Genomic DNA, 18,168 nt, shown 5'->3' with positions numbered 1-18,168 from the left:
CGAGCTCTTCCTATGTGATTCAGAAAAAAGAAGACGAAAAGGAAAATAAAGAAAATAAAGAACAAATGAAATTGAAAGATGTCTAAGGTATTTAGACTAATAAGGTAAGATGAATCATATTTTTGTGGAAAAGAAAGAACGAGTTCAACATAATTTCCATGGGCGTCAGAATCATAAATATTCATACTTTGCTTCATAATTAAATAGTAACATATTTTGAGTACCGGTAGGGGCCTACTCTTTATATGGTGCTAAAATTAAAGATAATATAAATATGTGTCTATGACGTATATTTAACTGGTATACCGAAAGTGAAATTGGAAATAATTTTGAAATAACGTGACCACCTTGTAGCTCTGCCAAACATTCTATACGGAAACCCACTGAAAAATAATTTTCTGTTTCACTGACCTAGACTTGCTTCAAGTCCTTGGGTGTTCTTAGTTAATAGTGAGTGAATGAAAATTATATGTAGCCTTCTCAAAAGTAGTGTATTTCTCTCCTAGAATCTAAATAAGTTATTCAATCACTATATTATAGGCAGTTGTAACAAACAAATTTATACAATTTAGAAAATAGTATTGTAGAATATGTTACATATTATTGATTGTATTGTGTTTTACTTGGTCGTCAAGGTAACTTTTAAGCTACTACATAAGCTTTGTTTCAATAAAATCGGTGGTCTACAAGCGACGATATGGCCAATTGTGTAAAGTATAATAGTCCTAATACAGTTTGGGCCACTTTCGTGTCTTTGTGTAGGAAAAATGACTGAATTGAGTTGAATCATGAACCATCTGGTCGGTGCTCTTAAGATGGGTAATTTTAAACAATGGGACATTTCAAGTGGTATTTTAATTTATAAATTTGAAATAAATATTATATTATTTATTTACTAATGTCAATTACGTGAAAGAAAAGCATGAAAAACTTTTGCTTTTGTTCTGAAATCTTTGACGATAAGCATGAAAGTTCATTCTATTCGGTACAAACTTGATACGTGCGAACATGGCAAAAAGTAGCCCAACTACATGTACAGGGCTATTAAGTAAAATCGGGCATAGCGTTTGTGCCTGAACTATAAAGAAACCAAGTAAGTTTTTCTGTTAGCCAAGATATTACTGATTCTACAGCGTATCACATTTACACCATCAACCCTTTGTTTTTATCTAAAAGCAAAAATGCAATTGCTAATCATGAAAGTCAATTTTACGCAATGCAAGCTTGATATGCGCTAAAATGTCAAAAGTGGCCCAACTCGTTTTCTGGACGATTTAGTTAATTGAGCATAGCGTTTAAGCCCGAACTAGTAAAGAAACCAAGTAAAGTTTTTTTTTCTGTTAGTCAAGATGTTACTGATTCCACTGCATATAACATTGTTGCCATGATCTCTTTCATTTTTTTCTAATATGCGAAATTGTAATTGTATAATTTTTATTGTTACAGTCTGTAGGCCTATATGCTGTGCAGTTAACTTCCAATGCCCAAAACACACTCTCCATGTTATCATGGTCATACGTTATACAAACTTCTTGATTAGGGAGTGTTCATAAATACTTTGGTGGGGGGGTGGAAAATATGGGGGATCAAAAAGGGGGGATCAAAAAAATTCAGTCCTTAAGGGCTGGGGTATGAACGTTTGGACAGTATTTATTTTGGGACATCAGAGCACATCAGACATATCGAATTGCATTCTGAATACGAAGAATGTCATTCTGATATCAAATAATTTTGATTTTTGAAATTCGCAATTTAATACACATTTTATGGCAAATCATTAAAATTGATATTTTTGATATTTAACAGTACTTGAAGTAAACTTTATAAATCTGATGATTTATACTTAAAGTGTATGTAGGTGGGATGAAAAGCCGACGATCAATTGAAAATTTTGACCTTTCGTATTGAAGATATGGATTTTTCCCAAAACACCACAAAAAAAAGGTCTTTTTGGGAAAAAATCCATATCTTCAATATGAAAGGTCAAATTTTCAATTGACCGTCGGCTTTTCCTCCCTGCTATATACATACACTTTAAGAATATATCATTAGATTTATATAATTTACTTCGAGGACTGTTATATATCAAAAATTTGAAAAATATCAAATTTGTATAATTTGTCATAAAATTTGTATTATATTGTGATTTTCAAAAATGAAAATTATTTGATATCAGAAAGACATGCTTCGTATTCAGAATACAATTCGATAGGTCGAGGTGCTCTCATGTCCCACAAAAATACTGTCGAAACTCAATAAACGCTCATTTTAGATCCCTTAATAGCGGGGATCAAAAATATTTGAGGGTAAAAGTCCGGGGTAAAATGTATGAGAAGGTATGCACATTCCAAATTTCTTGCGCGCTCCGTGCGCATGAACTCAGTGTTGAGTATTCAATTGTGAATTCAAATCAACAAAATGTACGCACTTTACAATTTGGGTGTAACACTATGACTCCAATTAGTAACATGCGCGTATTTGGGGGGGGGGGCTTTGAGGGCGCCAGCCCCCCGGGGTAAAAGCAGGGGCGGCCAAAATGAAGGGGCGGTGGAAGAAGAAGGGGCGGCAAAAACACAAAGGGGGTGGCAAAATTGAATTTTCTTCATCCCCCCGGGTTGGGGCAGCCACGGTACGCCACTGAGCAACAACTCGATCCAAACGGTAATTTTGAGCTAAGGCGACGAAAAAAAGAAATCCTGTTCTACGGGCGGACGGACCTTTCAAGTAGGGTCGGTCGTCGGCTTTTTTTTGTTTTTTGAAAATAACCCAAAAAATCACTAAAATCGGTAAATAATTTGCAATTTTAGAAAATAAAAAAAAAAAAATGTTGTTCCTGAAATTTCCGAAATTTGGGTCGGCATTCATTTGATAGGGGGATGGTCCATACAATCATTCCCCCCCAATGTTGATGCCTGTGTATGGGTTTCTGACCAAATTAACCCCATATTTGGTCATTTAAACCTGAAAAACCTAAGGGGGCACACCACTAAATCCTTCCGCATTTGGTGTAACCCTGTATTATAGTTACGGTTAAAAATAGCGCCTGAGCGAAATGTATCAGCCTCTCGAGGGTACTAAATTTAAGTGAATCATGCTTGTTTTTATGAAATGAATAGAGTAGGACCTCAACATTAAAAATCTGTTCAAAAATTTTTCAAATCGATTGTGAATTAGTGACAGGCTGTCGGAATAATATCTAGGCCGGAACAGGTAAGGAGGCGATATTGTCGGCTGAAATTCGTGAGGGCGCTGTTCAGGTGCCCGTAGCTCAAAAGTTCGACTAGCTTGGTCACAATTTTTTTTTTTTTTTTTTAATTTCAGACTTTAAGAAAATCCATACGACATTTTCTCATTTTCGTAACTAAGGGTAGAAAACCGAATTTACTTTCTTGTGTTTTACCGTGTATTTCAATGGGACGATTAATTAGTGGTGTGCCCCCTCCGAAGGCGCTTTTTCAACCGGGCACACCGACATCGCCTGCCTAATAATTATTTGGTGCAGCAGAGACACTAAAATGAATACACGGGATCGATACACGTGAATTGCTATGCACGATTTTGATATCAGACGAAAATCTTCGGATACCGGGTTAGAAAATGATGAATATCTCCCGTAAATGATTTTTGTGTCAGTTCCTGCAGAACTGACACCTTCTAGTACAGGTTTGACGAATCGAATCTGTGACGTCAATATTAATATCGATATCAATTTAAGGCTGTTCTAGTTAAATTACATACTCATTGGCATTTTGGCTGTTCCATTTAATTTACATACTCAACATTTCCCTGTCGTATAGAGTTATATTTTTGTACACAACAGGGATGTTACTATTGTTTTAACTAAATGAAGCATACTTTTGCTTTTATCTTTCTTTGTCCTTTATTAATTATAAATTAGGTGATTTAATTAATATAATTCTTTGTTTCAGCGACCCAGGGGTAAACAGACAAACAAAAACATAGGTCAAAATCCTTCAATTTCTGTGAAAATTGAACAAAAAGTACCCAAATCCCTACATTTTATTATCTCCCTGTGTTATAGACAAATTTTATACGTCACATTTAAAATCATTTAAAATGACTTATAAATTGCCTTATTCATCGCGCCGGGATGCGCGAGGTATTAGTGTTTACTTCTGAATCGAACGTGGGGACATGGGGAAAGCCTGAATATAGTAAATTATAATTACCTTCATTTAAATATTTATGATACTTTTATTAAAACAAATATTCAAGCGATGATAGTGTGTAATATAAAAAACATAAAATTTCACTATTTTCAGAGAAAATAGTGCTTTTAGACAAAACGATAATTTGTTTTCTGCATAGAGGTTGATTTATTAATTGAATTGAGCATGCGTGTTGAGAATTTCTTTCGTAAAATTCCCTTTAAAAGGAAAGACCGGAGGGAAAGCTTAAAAGCAATGTCACTTATACGTCAATTTGAAAATATCAATTATTGATCCAATTCCTTTATAAAGGGACGTGTCTGTCATTTTTGCTGAACCATGAAATGGTCCGCCTATATGAGTGTATGTTACTAGCTTACTAGCTAACTGACTAACCATTTGGTCTGAAATGGACATACTAGTATCTCTAAATGCCACGAAGGTATGACCCCATGAGGTGTCATATGAAAGAGGAAAACATAAAGAATATAATAAAAATATTTCCAAACGTCAGAGGTCATCCAGGGGTCACAGGGGTCAAAAGGTCATTTTAACCGAAAATGCTCCGATTGAGCTTAAATTTAAATGCAATGATCCTTTATATGACATTCTTAACATTTAAAAAATATTTCAAAATTCATTTAAGGTCATTAAGGGGTCATAAAGTGGTCAAAGGTCAAGTTTTTTCAAAATGCTCCAATTGAGCTGAAATTTATATGCAATAATCCTTATGACATTCTAAACATTAAAAAAATATTTTAAAATTCATTTAAGATCATTAAGGGGTCATAAAGGGGTCAAATGTCAAGTTTTTCAAAATGCTCTAATTGAGCTGAAATTTATATGCAATGATCCTTATGACATTCTAAACATTTTAAAAACATTTAATATTCATTTAAGGTCATTAAGGGGTCATAAAGGGGTCAAAGGTCAAGTTTTCCAAATGCTCCGATTGAGCTGAAATTTAAACGCAATGATCCTTATGACATTCTAAACATGTTGAAAATATTTTAAAATTCATTTAAGGTCATTAAGGGCCATTACAGACTCCGGGTGACAGTGGTATAGGCCTACCACAATATACTGTCGAAGCCACATGGTTCAGCTATGGTGCAGTTATCGCTCTAGTTATTTTGGATCTTTGGTTCTCAAGTGCCATGATAAGGTGCTCAGAAGGTGAAGGTGTGTCGGGGTGGGTCATGGGATGTCATGGTTGGTCAAGAGGTGTCATTGAGAGTAAGTGGTGGGTCAAGGGTTTCATGGTTGGTTAGGGGTGTTATACTGGGTCAATCTATAGTTCTTTTTGACATCGGTGGTCAAGGCCTAATATCATTGGTTTAAAGAGATATGGACACTTTTTGTACTTTTGTGCACTTTACCCTCTTTCTTTTTAACCAATCATCATATAGATTCGTGCGATATGTCAAACTTTTCCTCTGGTCTTAAGGAACAAAAAAGTCAGCGGTCGCGTATCTGTAGGATTATTGGTTAATGAGATATAGTCACTTTTTTTGGTCTTTGTGCACTTAACCCTCTATCTTCTTAACCAAATAGCCTAGAGAGTCGTGCCATATGTCAAACTTTTCGTCTGGTCATAAGGAACAAAAAAGTCAGTGGTCGCATATCTGTAGGATCATTGGTTAATGAGATATAGTCATTTTTTCTACTTTGTGCACTTAACCCTCTAGCTTTTTAACCAAATATCCTAGAGAGTCGTGCGATATGGCGAACTTTTCCTCTGGTCATAGGAACAAAAAGTCAATGGTCGCGTATCTGTACGATCATTGGTTAATGAGATATAGTCACTTATTGTACTTTGTGCACACATCTTTGTATCTTTTTAACAAAATATCCTAGAGAGTCGTGCGATATGTCGAAATTTTCCTCCGGTCGTAAGGAACAAAAAGGTCAGTCAGTGGCCGCATATCTGTAGGATCATTGGTTAATGAGATATATTCACTTTTTGTACTTGGTGCACCTAACCCTGTATCTTTTTAACCAAATATCCTAAAGAGTCGTGGAACACGAATCGATTAGCGCGAGGTTCATATTGGTGCGTATGCACCAAATATGTATCTTGTGCTATAGGGGTCTTATACATTTGTATTGTGTGAACTTTGTTTTTAAATGCCTTTGGCTTCCAGGTTAGTTTCTCGGAGCTGGCATGCTGGTGAGGTGTATCTGGGTGTAACTTGGTAGGGTGGTGGTAAGTGGCTGCCCTAAGACTTGATGCATTTTTTGGCGCAAAATATGCAAATTAGGTAGCTAATTTGCATATTTAACTTAAAAATTGTTTTTTATAGGGATGTAACTTGATGAGGTTGTGGTAAGCGGCAGTTTCTCGGATTTGGTGAGGTGTATTGGGGTATAACTTGGTAGGGTGGTGGTAAGTGGCTGCCCTAAGACTTGATGTAATTGTTGGCGCAAATTATGTAGCTAATTTGCATATTTAACTTAAAATTTATGTTTGGGTGGTGTATTTTTTTTCCATTTCGGAGAGTTGTTGAGGCGTATAGGGATGTAACTTGATGAGGTTGCGGTAAGCGGCAGTCGTAAGATCCGATGCAATTTTTGTCGCAAGATATGCAAATTAGTCTTTTGGCCATTTTTCAGAACTGGTGAGGCATATAGAAATGTAATTTGGTGGGGTGAATGATGAGCAGTCTTAAGATCAGATGCTATTTTTGTCACAAAATATGCAAATCAGCCACCTCATTTCCCTTTTTTTTCTATTTTTAAAAACGCTTTTTGCCATTTTTCAGAACTGGTAGGGGGTATATAGATGTAACTTGGTATGGTGGTGGTAAAGGGGCAGTCTTAAGATCCCACGTGATTTTTGTCGCAAAATATTCAAATTAGCCACCTCATTTGCATATTTGTTTATTTTTAAAAGGATTTTTGCCATTTTTTGGAACTGAGGCGTATAGGGATTTAACTTGGTGGGATGGTGGTAAGGGGCAGTTTTAAGATCCCATGTGATTTTTGTCACAAAATTTGCAAATTAGCTACCTCATTTGCATATTTTTTATTTTTAAAAACGTTTTTAGCTAGAATAGAAGGCTGACGCTGCGCCAAAACACGTATGTAAGTGTATAATTATTTAATGATAAATGAACTACCACTAAATGTTCCTGTCAGTGCTGCAGTGCAAAACTTCTCATGAAATTCCATCTTTAACATTACATTCAAATAATAATTACATTGTAAATTTGAACTCACACCAATTTTTTTCAGGAATATCTTGTTTCTCATACACTTGACAATACGTGTTGAACAGATATGGTAGTCGTTAGTTTGCGCTTTGAGAAACGGCCGTGAGTCTTGAACTCAAAATCTGACCAAAATCGCTAATTTTATATTGCGTTGGTCCTGTATGGACTACAGCGCGCAAGCTATAATCTGCACTCACTACGTGTAGGCAGTTAGACCCTCCCTTGGGTCCATGGAAAACGACTGGTAATGTAGATTACATAGCATTAAAAATCATTTGCCTTCCAGTTCCCACAAAATGCTGGGAGTTCACTTTTACGGATTTGGAGTCGCGCAATCTTTCTATATACCATGTCCATGTTTTCACTACATTAACGTTTGTGTAAGCGACTAATACAACGATATTGTATCCGACCAATCAACGCAGCTTGGCAGCGCGGGGATATTTGAAAAGGCTTCCCTAGCTAAATAATGTGCAAACATTTGCAAACCGCACGCGATAATATACACAATAAGTCCGAGTCGAGTGGTTGCCTTTTATTATTGCGCGTACCATGGGTCTATCAGACGCGTGCCACTTGAGCTCAATACCTCTCAGTTGTTGACAAGTGTCCCATCCGATCTTGCGTCACATCCCGCGGCATAGCTTTGTGCTACCATATTTGAATTGAAACTGGGGCGGGGCTTTCGTAATTGACATCGGAAACAACGTGCTTCGTTGAACGAATATTTGGAAGGGAGACCTCTAACAGATTGGACCAGTCTCGGAATCAGCGCTCAATGGACTTTCGCGTTCAGTTATAATACGAGTATATTTCTATATTGCTGCATGGTTGACTGTGGCACACTGTCATCGTCCCTATATCTTCGTGTCAAAAGTCAAAAATTGCCGTGATAGTACGATGAATCCTCACGTTTTTCAACAGCTACGCATGGTGATTTTATTCGAGATAGGCAGAGTGACTCAGGCTAAGCATACAATGTGAGATTTTGAGAGTCTGCCACACTGTTTCTATTCTATGTTTTTACGATTTTCGCATGATCAGTATATGGCTGGCCGTAACCGCCACAACGTGGAGCTACTACGCGTAGCTTACTTTTCGCTTCGCGGAGCTAAAATCATATTGTTGAATGTTGTTGACTTTAAAATAATCATGATGCAGTCATGTCTACAGTAGAATTCACCACGACCTTTGAAGGACTTAAACCCCATTAAAAGCTATTAAACCAAGATAACACTCAATGAAAACAGCTCAACTATGTTACATCAGATCTTCTCTGGTTAAATACACACTGCACTTGTGTCTGTTTTACCTGTGCAATGAGCAATGAGCTGGTATTATAGTTTCAGTTGGGTGAATGATTATAAAGCGAACGCAAGGTAACAATACTGTGTGGGCTTTTGTTTACGAAATGAGACAATAGTCTGCTTATTGTTAACCAGCGTTCTTGAAAATGAGAAGCATAATGGTTTGCAGACTTAACACGGTTTAGAAATAATTTCTTCATATATTTTGGTGTTATCTGTCGTTTACATATCCTTCCTACAACACAAAAGTACCAATATTTCCAAACACCTAAATTAGCTAAAATTTAGGACATGTTACAAAACTATATTTTCTAGAATTTCAGAGAATACTTTAAATATTGGCCGGTTATTTTTTACACAGTGACGTCAACTAGGCAATGGCCTATACTTCTAACATACACTATTTGTAGAGGTCACGCGTCAATGGTGAGCGCACTGAGTATTGTGTATAGGAAAACGGACAGTAACTAGTACAGTATGTATGGCCTACTAGTATATAAAGTAAATCCGAACTGGTTTGCTGAAGGTCGAATTCCGCAGGCCACGCCGCGCAAGTTGTACAAATTAGCTCCCGGCGATACACTGCAGATCGCAGAATTGTGTGCATGGTTTACCACCACTCTGCCTAGCTATATAGTTATGTACAATACTGTATGAGTTTCTTATGAGTGCATGTCCATCTTTATAATAAGTCGGTTCGTACTTTTCATAAACTACTTTTTGAATCATAACTTTCGTGACCGAGGATATCTTGCAACTACGTGAAGCTCGTCTGGCAAATTCTTAATGAATAAATTCGCTTCACGTAATGAGTAAGTCGTACTTGATTGGTCAGTTTTACCTCCGAGTAATGAAAAACTCTAACATGATTGGTCAATTTGGTTCCACGGAGCAAAAAGTCAGCTACGCGTAGCAGCTCCACGTTGTGGCTGTTGCGGCCTACCATATCAGTATCCCATATGATATTTCTATTGCAAGAAAATTTTATTTGTTGTCAAGTAAATCACAGGTTTCGTTTAAATGTACTAACTGGAAATTAAATTAACTAATTAGTGAGGACCGGTATTTTGCTGTGGATATGTTTAACTGCAATTTTGATGTAAAAATTTGAAATCCACTGTAAAAATTGTGATAATATTCAACTCTTTGAGAAAATAATAATATAAAGGAATGCATGTAAAACCCAGCTGCAATACAATGTACATTATTGACACACTATCACTCTCTTTATCGACGTCAATAATAGAATAATCGATTTCAATCGAATTGAATACATTGGTCCATTTTGAGTTTGTAGTTGACTACTGAGCGACCTAAGCGATCGATTGCTAGCCAATCAGATAGAACTCCTTTTCTTGCGTTTGGTGAAATACCACTCGCCCGTCGCTCACCAACGGAGTATTAAATTTATATTTATCGTATAGGACGTCGACACTGTGTGTGGTGGGTGTAATTAGTGGCGTCGATTTGTGGATGAAGAGGAATGGGTTTTTGGCATTGAAGAAAATAAGGGGGGGGGGGTTACAGGTCTTTGGCATTTTTTCATAGGGCATTATGTAATTATTTATTGTTACATTATCCAGAGATGGAACCGAACCGAGACTGGGGGCCAGTCTAGTAGGCAGTATGACCATTGACCGCAATGTCGTATACAAGCTTACTCACACAGCGAGAAATCAATTACCCCGGCTATTGTCAGTAGCCTTAGTCAGGTCACTTGGCTAATTATATGCGTCTCATAAGGTCGGAATAAAATGACCTTTCGTGGCTGTGGATTCAACCTACCATGGCGATTTCTACCATGGATATATCGGGGCGATGCCACTGTGCCGGGGCTATATCCGGCTTTTTGATAAATGCAGCCAAAATTAAAGTCGGCTTTTGCTTGTTATATTAATTTCGATATAAATTGATAGTTTAGATGTTAATGAGAGAATAAATTAATCATTCAACCAGATTAACGTACCTTGGAGCAACCAACGTTGCGGTCAGTACCACTGACCTTCAGCTGGGTTGTGATATTATACACCTTGAGTTCTCTACTTCGCCAAATGACGTCACAGGGTGACGTCATCGGGTCTCAAGGTGTATAACATCACAACCCAGCTGAAGGTCAGTGGTACTGGCCGCAACGTTGGTTGCTCCAAGGTACGTTAATCTGGTTGAATAGATTAAATTTCTTCTCTCATTGTATGATTCCCAGATGATTGAGAGTATTCACAATTGGGTCAGTCCATGTCAAAACAGACTGAGTGTACACCCACCCTCTTGGATTATGCTCTCCTTTGGCTCGGGGGTACCTTTCATGGACCCCTAGGTGAGGTCACAAGAAAAAATTCAAATTCAATTTCGTTTCCGAATGGCGGGCCATCTAAGTTTGGCGACCTTGACCAAAATTGGGAATTTAAGGTGTCCAAATGACAAAGCGCTCTCTTTGAGAGGCATTTTCTTCTTAATTAAATCAGTTGTGACCCTCTTTTTTTTTGTGGTCACTCACTGGCTGTGTCTGAAATGCCTAATGCCAAAAAAGATTGATTTCGGAATTTCGTTGGGATTTCAGAGGGGGTCAAAATCAGCACTTCATACTGTTCAATCAAATTATCTTTGATTTTGAAGGACCCATGATAATGCCACAGTGCACTTATAGGTCCTAATTATGTTCAGAATGGATTAACCATGTGCCAATGTCTATGAGCAATTCAAAAAGAGAAATTTCTAGACCCCTACAGAATTTTAGGCCCCCCTAAAGTGGTTCAGCCACAAATGGCGCTTAAAATCGGCAAATTTTGACACCTAATAACTTTAGGTGTACACCAGATATGAATTTCTAGTCTTTTGCATCTGAAAGAATGTAGTCTTATGTTACTAGGAACATAAGATTTGTTTTGTATTTTTGTGTTTTGATACTTTCAAAAGGTCGTTGACCTATGAACATTTTTCGTCATAGCGCCCTCCTGAAAGGTCTGACACATAACAAACTATACATTTTTGGAATCCTCATGACCATACGAGTAATTTGATATATTACTTGACATAATTGGGAGCATTCTGAAAATTTGACCCCATAACCTGTACTTTGCATGTGCATCGTTGCCAGGAAGTGCATTTTTGACCCCTATAAAAATCCATACAGAGGATTAGAAAGTAGTTTTTCTTATTACTTGACTCAAGAGCAACTTGAAATATCAGGATAAATAATACAAATGGCTATAAAGTGAACAAAAATATAAAAAAATATCATACTAAAATTGGCATTTTGTACCGTATCCTGTATGCATGGTATGTTAGGCAAAAATGACTATTTTTGAAAGCGTCAACAATACTAAAACACAAAAATACAAAACAAATCTTATGTTCCTAGTAACATTAAACTACATTCTTTCAGATGCAAAAGACTAGAAATTCATATCTGGTGTACACCTAAAGTTATTAGGGGTCAAAATTTGCCGACTTTAAGTGCCATTTGTGGCTGAACCACTTTAGGGGTGGCCTAAAATTCTGTAGGGGTCTAGAAATTTCTCTTTTTTAATTGCTCATAGACATTGGCATATGGTTAATCCATTCTGAACATAATTAGGACCTATAAGTGCACTGTGACATTATCATGGGTCCTTCAAAATCAAGATAATTTGATTGAACAGTACGAAGTGCTGATTTTGACCCCTCTGAAATCCCAACGAAATTCCGAAATCTATCTTTTTTGGCATTAGGTATTTCAGACACAGCCAGTGAGTGACCACATTCAAAAAGAGGATCACAACTGATTCAATTAAGAAGAAAGTGCCCCTCAAAGAGAGCACTTTGTCATTTGGACCCCTTAAATTCACAATTTTGGTCGAGGTCGCCAAACTTTGATTGCCCGCCATTCGCAAACGAAATGGAATTTGAATTTTTTTCTTGTGACCTCACCTAGGGATCCATGAAAGGTACCCCTGAGCCAAATGAGAGCAAAATCCAAGAGGGTGGGTGTACACTCAATCTGTTTCGACATGGACTGACCCAATTTAGATGTTAATGTGTAATTTTAAATCGAACAAGATGCAAATCGTGCTTTATATAATTCCGTCAGGGGACTTCAAAGCCCGGAGGGGGTTCTTCCTGGATGAAGGTATACGGGGATGTGCCACGGTTTTGGGGTACCTTTTCAGCGATTTTGGTATAACGATGGGAGGGTTTTCAGTGAAGACCAATGCGCCCAATTGGGCGCATTTTGGAAAAAGTGCACTTAAAGCGCCCAATTATGGCAAATTTGGGTGCTTTTTCTTGAAAATTTGTATAGGCCTACTGATGGGTAGCAAAAACAGCAAAAAGTAGGTATAGAGAAAGTCAGCATCCGAAAGTCTGCGTGGTACACCCCCGTACAAAATTTTTCGAAGAACCCCACGGGCTTCAAAGCTGAACAAAATGTCGAGATATGTGGAAAAATAAGATTTCAACGATTTTAATTAATTTGCTATAAATCTGCACAGGTCCTTAAACCCTCCCAAATTTGTTTTTATGAGGGGGTGGTAATTATTACACAAGTTTTGGCTACTGGACCCTTGCAATTAATTATTAACGTGACTTTCCTTTATTTAAAGAAAAATTGAGCATTCAGCGGTAAAACTAGATAGGCCTACAACACGTGTTTTGGGCATAGACCTAATGCCAGATTAATTAAAGTGCTTTTTTGGCTAAAATGTGGCCAAAGCGGCATTTGCCATTTTTCGGAAAACGTAACTAAGATACATAGAAGAAAAATATTTGACACCTTTTCTTTAAACTGTCTATTCTTTCAAAAAATTGGGAAAAAAATAAAGAAACAAAATAAATTTTTCTCCTTATAAGGGTACACACCACTAAATTCTTCCGCATTTGGTGTAACCCTGTATAGTTCCGGTTAAAAATAGCGTCTGAGCGAAATGTATGAGCCTCTCGAGGGTACTAAATTTAAGTGAATCATGCTTGTTTTTATGAAATGAATAGAGTAGGACCTCAACATTAAAAAATCTGTTCAAAAATGTTTCAAGGGGGCACACCACTAAATAATCGTCCCATTGAAATACACGTGAAAACAAAAGAAAGTAAATTCGTTTTTATACCCTTTTGCCTAAAGATGAGAATTTATTTTTTGGGGGCTCCATCTAGTCGAACTTTTGAGCTACGCAGGGCTGGAGCTACGGGCCCCTGAACAGCGCCCTCACGAATTTCAGCCGACAATTTCGCCTCCTTACCAGATCCGGCCTTGATATCATTCCGACAGCCTGTCACTAATTCACAATCGATTTGAAACATTTTTTGAACAGATTTTTAATGTTGAGGTTCTACTCTAGTGTTTTCATCAAAACAAGCAGCACGATTCACCGGAACTATAATACAAGATTACACCAAATGCGGAAGAATTTAGTGTTGTTCCCCCTTTCAGAAAATCTTATTTTTTCAGTGAGTTTTGCTTTATTCCGTGTTTGATTATTTAAACGGAAAAAACTCAAAATGTACAAATATGATGTACGAAAAAAATTATCGCGTCCCGGGCGTTTAATTTCTTTCTGCAACCATAAGTGGGCTGGAATTTTCTTCGGAAGGGGGTGGGTCTCAGCTGGGGGTCATACATTTTTGGAAAGAAAAATAGGGGGGGTCATAAAATTTTTAATGACCAAAATGTAGGGAGTCAAAAGATGGCCACAGATAGTGTGTTTATTTTATTCAAAAAGACTGATTTCAATAAAATCAATAAAATTTTATCCTGTTTAGGGGCTAAGGTGTATCGGTGGTGGTGGGGGGTCATACATTTTTTGTTGTCGAAATAGGGGGTTCAACAGATTTACCACATTCGCCTTGCTATAACATTGAATTGTGTTATCTGTTGACCTAGTGACTAAAAGTGTTTTTAGGGGGAAGTTCTGATTAATTGGATGAAGGGAACACTTGAGGTTTCGACAAAAACCCATCAAATTGGTCATTTTTTTAGCTAGAAGCTTCACAGCTCCTACATTGCTATGCACTCAACCGTGTATTGTAATCAAAGACTGTGGTGGAGACATTCGCAGCTTGTTGTTCTTTGCTTGGAAGCTCTTGGGACGAAAATGTGTGGTCAGGTTTATAGAAACCTTTCCATATGCTTCCGAAGAAAATGCCAGCCCCTAAATGGCCCGTATGCGTAATACACCTTTTCAACCATAATGGGCCGCAATTACACCTAACCTTTAGGGCTAGGTTTAGAGTTTATGTCATCAGGTGTTAGCATTTTCATTATCTAGGCCTCCGTCAGTGTTTCAATTATTGTTTGACTCCTAACTTTCCTCTCTCCCTTTATATATATATATATGGTCGAATCCAACCAAAAGTGTCCACGGGCCAAAAATAAAAGTCCAAAATAAAAATGTCTCCACATTTTTTTCCTTTTGCTCATTGATTGATGGCATGTTGGCCTTATAGGAACCAAAAGTGCCATCACTAATCTTGAAAAATAAATCCAGGACGTGTGATAGTAAATGTGACATCAAAACCCAATGTTACCTACGAATACCACTAGGATGCTTTCACTATCGCAATACTAATCCACCTAAAACAAATGGAATATTCATATTAACGCTTTTTTCGTGTAATGTAGACCACAGGGTGTCAGGAAAATTCTAGCTCAACCAGAAAATATTTTATAACGCGATCAATATGATCTTAGTCAATTTATGCTAGTTTATTTCTGAAAAAGAAGTTTAGGTCAGTTTCTGTATTTTACTTATCAAATGAGTATGAATCAATTTACATATTGTATAAGAACGAGTGGGATATCTGTTTTCAGGAATATTAGGAATTATACGAATACACATAACGCTTTATAAAATGATAGGTGAAGAAACTCGGGTACTCGTAGGTAACATGAGCGATTTAACAATATCTATATTGAGTTTAGAGGTTCAAATTTCGCTATTATGATAATGAATGAATAAAATGGTAGTTTTTAGATCTCTTTCAGATGGTACGTCCAAATGAATAAATGCTATTACCTTAGATCAAAAATTTTTGATGCTTTTAGCAAGATTTTGAACACTTCATTTTGATATACAAGTAGTTAAACAGCAAATTTACATAATAAATAATTGTTGAATGAATCCGTATATGGGTAATAATATTGTCCGGGGGTACCGCTTAAAGTTTTTGACAATTTATGTCCATTAGTAGGGACACTTCATTACACATGTCATGTATTATTCTGTATTCGTAAGTAACATTTCAGTATTTGTAGGTAAGAATTAGTCTTTTGGTGGATATCGCAATCAAATCTTCATTTTATAAAGCACTTTGAATGTATTATTTTCTTTATGTGCGTTTATTGATACTTGAGACCCTATCATGTATTTATAATGTCGGTTCACAGTGGTTGAAAGAGAAATTGAAGTAAGAAACAAAGGCACTAAAGTGACTTTAATTTGCTTAATTGCACACAAATCGCTTAAACCGTTATTGCAGACTTGTGAAGTCCATCTTGGAGTCAGTTACGTCTTGTGGCCTTTCGTTTGAGAGCAACTATAATCAGCTTTATAGGGTCCACCACTGTGTTGTCTAGATCATGAGACAATGAGAAAAGTCGTTTTTGTCCATGGTATTCGTAGGTAACCTTAGCGAAAACGTCAAAAGTTACCTTCGAATAAATCAATTTGGACACAAATTACTCAGAAACCAGAAGGTCGGTAAACGTTTAAAATGAAGCACACATGACAGCTGACAAATCCAAGTATTTATCCCCTTCTAATCTTCTTCGAATCTGATTTTTCTTTCAAATGAGCAGACCGTCGTCTTGGCATGAATGGCGGTGTTTCACAATAAGGTCATGATGTCAAATTGTATTTGTAGGCAACATTCAGCTACCGAAAGCTACCTACGAATACTTACTTATTTTGTTAATATCTCAGAAATGGTTAAATGCAGGCTATTGAAACTTGGTAGTATTAAAGAGTGCATTACAATGCACCTATTGCTTAAATATAATTTACTATTCTCTCAGTTTGTGGAAATGACAGAGCTTTTACCATGTATTCGGAGGTAATGCATATTTTTTACCAAACCTACCTTTATGCCATTTAGAATTTCTGGCAACTAAACACAACAATAAAGATGTCCGAATGCAATGCATTTCAGTATTGGACATATCAAAGCTTGTATTAATTGCGCATTTATTAGTGATTTCCATTTTTTAAAGATATATCTAGTGCTATGAAAAATTGTATTCGTAGGTAATGTAAAAAAATACCACTCAAAAAATTATCATAAAAAATTCATAATTGTGTACAAATATGTGAAAAATTGAACAGGCAATCTTTGAATACACACCTTTCAGGAAATCAATTTAGATTAAATCCAATGACTGCTTTTCATAACTGGTTTAGATGTTTTTAAAAATGCTTTAAGAAATATTTTGAAAAAATGGGTAAAAATAGCATGTTTTGGGGTCTCTGTGTCCAAGTTTTTCACAGAATGGGGTCTTATTATATATGGCGCGAAGCGTATGATCAAGGCGAATAAACACAATACAAAAACGAAAACCAATTGATTAATACTGTTAAGTTATGGCCCGGAACATGCTGTGTACACTTTTGGTTGGATTCGACCGACCATTTACAGTCATCTGCTTACCTTTAATTCGACGTCGTCGCGGAATGCAAGCCATGGCATCTCATGATAAAACATTTCAAATTCCTCGTCACTTCGATCGGAACTCACGAAGACAATCTCTAATTTGTCACGATTGTCGGACTGCTTAAAGTTGAGGTACCACTCTTTCAATATAGGAGTGAAACCACGACAAGGAGGAGACCAATGGGCAGCGAAGTAGAGTCCAAGTACAGGTACAGATCCGTCTCTTTTCAGCAATGGGACTAGTAAGACATCACCGTATATTTTGCTGCGTACCGTAACATGCTGAAGGATGTCAACAATTCGACCTGCCATTGCGAGACAAAGGTTTGGAGTTACAGTATAAACAGACCAAAGAGAGAGTAAAAGAAGTTTATGATAACTATGGCAAGTATATTGCACAATAGAACAGAAAAACCTGGTTTTTCGTCGATAAACCTGGTTTTTCGATCGAAAAACCAGGTTTCTCGGTCGAGAAATCTGGTTTATCAAAAACTATGACAATCGAATTCGAAAAACCTGGTTTTTCGACTGAAAAACCAAGTTTATCAGTGAAAAACCAAGTTTATCGGCGCCGGAAAAACCAGGTTTCTCGGCCGATAAACTTGGTTTTTCAAAAACTACTAGCGGAATGCCCGCGCTCCGCTAGTTGACTAAACGGGAGCGATTACTAAACGGGAAGAATCGCTGAAGCGATTAGGCCTCATGATGATAGAGACCAGGGTTAAATACCACACCGAATTGCTATTTTATTACATAAATACCCTAAACCGTACCCGTATACGTAGACTTGTCCAAGTCTTTTGAGTGTCCCCTTCCCCTCCCCCAAAGTTGTTGAACAACTGCCTATTAAAATTCTATAGGCCT

At 37.0% G+C, this 18,168-nt stretch overlaps 1 protein-coding gene across 1 annotated transcript; it reads right to left on the bottom strand.

Annotated features, from left to right (window-relative positions):
- Positions 1-17,289: 17,289 nt before the first annotated feature.
- Positions 17,290-17,616, bottom strand: LOC140167573 (nucleoredoxin-like). The gene has a single exon (XM_072190872.1). The coding sequence runs from the start codon at positions 17,614-17,616 to the stop codon at positions 17,290-17,292; it is 327 nt and encodes a 108-aa protein (XP_072046973.1).
- Positions 17,617-18,168: the final 552 nt, after the last annotated feature.

Source organism: Amphiura filiformis, chromosome 13, assembly GCF_039555335.1.
Source record: "Amphiura filiformis chromosome 13, Afil_fr2py, whole genome shotgun sequence".
In the NCBI taxonomy this organism is placed as follows: domain Eukaryota; kingdom Metazoa; phylum Echinodermata; class Ophiuroidea; order Amphilepidida; family Amphiuridae; genus Amphiura; species Amphiura filiformis.
This window is presented reverse-complemented; position numbering and strand designations above follow the sequence as displayed.